Source organism: Contarinia nasturtii, unplaced genomic scaffold, assembly GCF_009176525.2.
Source record: "Contarinia nasturtii isolate CC-2019 unplaced genomic scaffold, AAFC_CNas_1.1 Cnas_scaffold_6110, whole genome shotgun sequence".
NCBI lineage: Eukaryota > Metazoa > Arthropoda > Insecta > Diptera > Cecidomyiidae > Contarinia > Contarinia nasturtii.
Window position 1 is genome coordinate 3200 of NW_022203368.1, and position 3563 is coordinate 6762.

Genomic DNA, 3563 nt, shown 5'->3' on the forward strand with positions numbered 1-3563 from the left:
AGAAACGTTTTTTCAAAGCACGAGTCAAATAAATAAACGAATCAAACATAATACAGTTGGAATTGTTTCTGCAACATCAGTAAAAAAATGAAGAAGTGAAAACAAATTGTATTATTTATTGCAATACATGCCACTGGAATTTTTTGGCGATGACGAATACACATGTCTCTGATGCATTTAACCCATAACATTTTTATTTACAAACAAAAAATTATTAAAAAAAAATATTTGAAAAAAGAATATTATTTCATTCTTGTTAAATTTGTGTCAAAAAGTTTAAACTTTTAAAATTTAAAAGTTTCAAATTTTAAAATTTGAGCCATCTTTTTACTAAATTTCCAATTTGAACTTTGGAACTTATCAGAGCCGAATTGTCTGTGCGATAATTTATGGATCCCAAATCTCGACAATGAGAAATACCTAAAATAAACATTAAACGTAAAGATCAGAAAATAAGAAAAAAATAAAAGCGAAATACTGAGTGAAATATTAAACCTGGAATAACCATGCTTGGCGAATGTTCGTTAAGATCATTCAAAACGCCCATTGGATGCCAAGGATCAAGCGAACCGTGTGAAAAATACCTATCATGAAAAATCATATCATTTTATCAATCTTTTTGTAACATTAAATTAAAATCGTCATACACATTTCTCACTGCTGGATCTAATGCACCGTATAATAAGTTCGTATGATTGATGTTTTCCTCAAAAGTAAAATCGTTGAATCTAAAAGTTACGCACATGAACATTCTTTTCATTTTACAAATCAAGGACATGATAATTTCAATAATTTACACATCACTAAATAGATCCTGGCACAGTTTTAAATAAAATTCGATGGGAGATTTGGTGCCGAAGGGATGTTTTTGCGAGTCAGTTGTTTGATACCATCCAAATTGCGAACAAGTTTGATAAAACCATGGCCTGAATGCATAAGCTAATGATGTATTATCTTTTTTTAATTCTTTGATGTCATCTTCGTAGTTTATTGAAACACATTTTTCATTTGCTGTCAAAAAAGTTCGTTGGAATAATTGTGCGAATGGGAAAAGTTCGTGAGATTCAATGTCATTTGTTGCATTTGCATTTTCTGTGGATAAATACTTGCAATAATGTTCAATTAAACCAGGTCTATATCCCTGAACTAATCCAGAAAAAATATTCTTTACTGAAGAAATAAAATTCCAAACGTCCAGAATATTTTTTGTGTCAAAATTATTGCAAATTTTGAATAAATTTGTCAATGATTCAGAGTCATCACTTTCAAGTAGACCCTCGAGTGATTCAAATATGTCTTCAATTACAATATAGCAATCTTCACCTCCAACTTTTCGAATAGATTTTCCAACCGTTTCAGTATATTCGAAATAATTCAGTTTTGCATTGAGTGGAGCACTTTGGAGTAAAACAAAATCACAATGGTTTTTAAATACAATTGTTAAAAATTTCAAGATTAGTATTGTATATTGTAACATTTCGAACCTTGAAGCCCACACCCCTTTCACCAAATGTGGGTATTTTTGCTTAAACCAAACTGCCATTGTTGCTGAATACGAGCCACCTACCTAAAATTACCTCAACATTTATGAGAAATGAGCATATAACATTCATTGTCACCCACCAAAATTACGCCGCCAGTTGCATTCATTGCTTTATCGGATGTAATTACTCTTATAAGATTAGCTAAATCAGCAAGTGACTGTTCAACAGTTAAATACTTCAGATTTTCAGTTGATGTTGAACTGTTATTAAAGTTAAGAAAATGAATATTAATTCGTTTATTTAATTAAAAGAATACATTACTCTGTTGGTTGAGTTTTTCCATAAAATCGATGTTCACTATAAAGCAATAATCCATTGTTCTCCTTTGCCATGTCGTAAATGAGTTGACCGGGCAAAATATGCCCTGCACTAATTTTCCACTCTCCACCAATCATTATAAAAATTGGTCCTCCCTTTTTGAACCAAATATTGTTTGTTAAGTAGCGCTAAATATGGGTGTAATCGGATTTATCTATTATTTTGATTTAAAAAAAATATACCTAATAATAATACAAAAAAGATCAACAGTTACCATTTCGAAAGTAAAATTATTTTGATGATTGAAGTGGTCCAAACGTTGTGTGATGTAGTGTTCAATAACTTGATCAGATCTTATGAAATTATTCTCAAACGGTGGCTCGTGGAAAATTAACATTTGCCTTTTCAAGATAGTAGAGAATGCTTCTGCTACCATAAATTGTGTTTGCAAATGAATAAAATTCAAAACAAGCACTATTTGACTCAACATTGATTTCACTAACATTGTCAGTAATTTTTTATGATGTAAATATATGTTTAAACAGATGAGAAGTAACGAATATAAACCTATTCGGCTCGTCTTTTATTCATTTCAATGGGTATTTATTATACCGCTTCATCTAAAGTACCCATATAAATGATTTTCAATGCATATCTTATTTTTGTGTAAGTAAGTAATCACAGAATATCAATTACGTTTTTACATATTGTAATACATTTATTTTAATGCGGGTGTCGAACCTGTACCTGATCTCATTTGTTTACAATGTAAACTTCAAAAGTCGGTTAAAGATTTGGAAATGTATTCCAAATTCATTGATTTAAATTTATGCTTACCATAATTATATTTTCATTACCTTGAAACACATTGAGAAAACGGAAAAAATTGAAAATCAAATGAATTGAATGAATATTAAATTGTTTTGTCGCACATCGTTATATCGACGTTAGGTTTTGCTCGCATTTATATCGACGACTTTTAGCTGCTTTTTCTTTAAATTAAAAAAAGCATTCATATGTGTCCTGTAAAATGTAAGATGAAGATGTGAACGCGCATGCAATCGTACAAAAAGGAAGAATGGGAATAAGAAAAACGAGACGAAAAATTCCGATATGTTGTTGAAATTTCGATACCTGCTGTGTGGTTTGCTTTGTGACGATGATTTAGTTGAGGCGCCTTGCATGTGTATATACACATCGTATTCATCGATACCACGTGATGAGCGTGCTGAATGGGTGCTATGGTACAAAATTCGATAGTACAATTGTGTTCGATAACAACGAGAACGCAGTTCCCTCGTCTTCTTTGAGTAATCGGAAATGAATTTTAGATAAATGTGGCTACAAACGACGTATTTATTAATTAATATTTTGTTTTGAATGTGCAAACTTCTTTTTAAGAGAAAACTCATGCACTTCAAAAGCATGTTACAAAGGAGATAACTGTGGCCAACAGTGGACAAGACAAAAAAAGCGAAATTATTATGATAGCCAATTTAATTTATGATGCAACATGGCACATTTTTTCTGCGTTCAACATTCTTTTAAAAATTTAATATTTAATGATATAATTCAATGTTTTGAGAATGATTTCGTTGTATTTCTCCCTCTCCTGTGTTTTTCAAACGAAATTTATGATTTGTGGACTCATGCTTAGGAAACAACTTTATGGAAAAATTCTTCACCACGTTTCAAAATTTGTCCATAAAACAATTCTATTGGTGAGATCTAAAAGAACGCAAGTGTGTTCGACTTTGTCGC

The 3563-nt window shown here is 30.9% G+C and overlaps 1 protein-coding gene across 3 annotated transcripts; it reads right to left on the reverse strand.

The window, feature by feature from the left end:
• Positions 1-272: 272 nt before the first annotated feature.
• Positions 273-2331, reverse strand: LOC116351713 (putative serine protease K12H4.7). 3 transcript variants are annotated; one of them, XM_031783854.1, is made up of 9 exons: positions 2077-2331; positions 1806-1990; positions 1624-1744; positions 1485-1567; positions 1324-1397; positions 798-1011; positions 648-728; positions 496-584; positions 273-420 (listed from the first exon to the last, which is right to left on the reverse strand). In XM_031783854.1, exons 1-9 carry the CDS (start codon positions 2305-2307, stop codon positions 308-310), a joined length of 1191 nt encoding a protein of 396 aa, XP_031639714.1. In that variant the 5' UTR covers positions 2308-2331; the 3' UTR covers positions 273-307. The 3 variants fall into 3 exon arrangements, with proteins under 3 accessions (XP_031639714.1, XP_031639711.1, XP_031639713.1); XM_031783851.1 differs by having other exon boundaries at positions 798-1397; XM_031783853.1 differs by having other exon boundaries at positions 479-584; positions 798-1397.
• Between the last annotated feature and the right edge of the window lie 1232 nt (positions 2332-3563).

What these genes read in the sequence shown, in the direction of transcription:
- LOC116351713 (XM_031783851.1), bottom strand. Translation starts at nt 2,307, where the DNA reads ATGTTAGTGAAATCAATGTTGAGTCAAATAGTGCTTGTTTTGAATTTT. An exon ending in GGAAAAACTCAACCAACAGA is followed by an intron (nt 1,745 to 1,805) that starts GTAATGTATTCT and finishes CTTTAATAACAG; the next exon opens with TTCAACATCAACTGAAAATC. An exon ending in GATCCAGCAGTGAGAAATGT is followed by an intron (nt 585 to 647) that starts GTATGACGATTT and finishes TTTTCATGATAG; the next exon opens with GTATTTTTCACACGGTTCGC.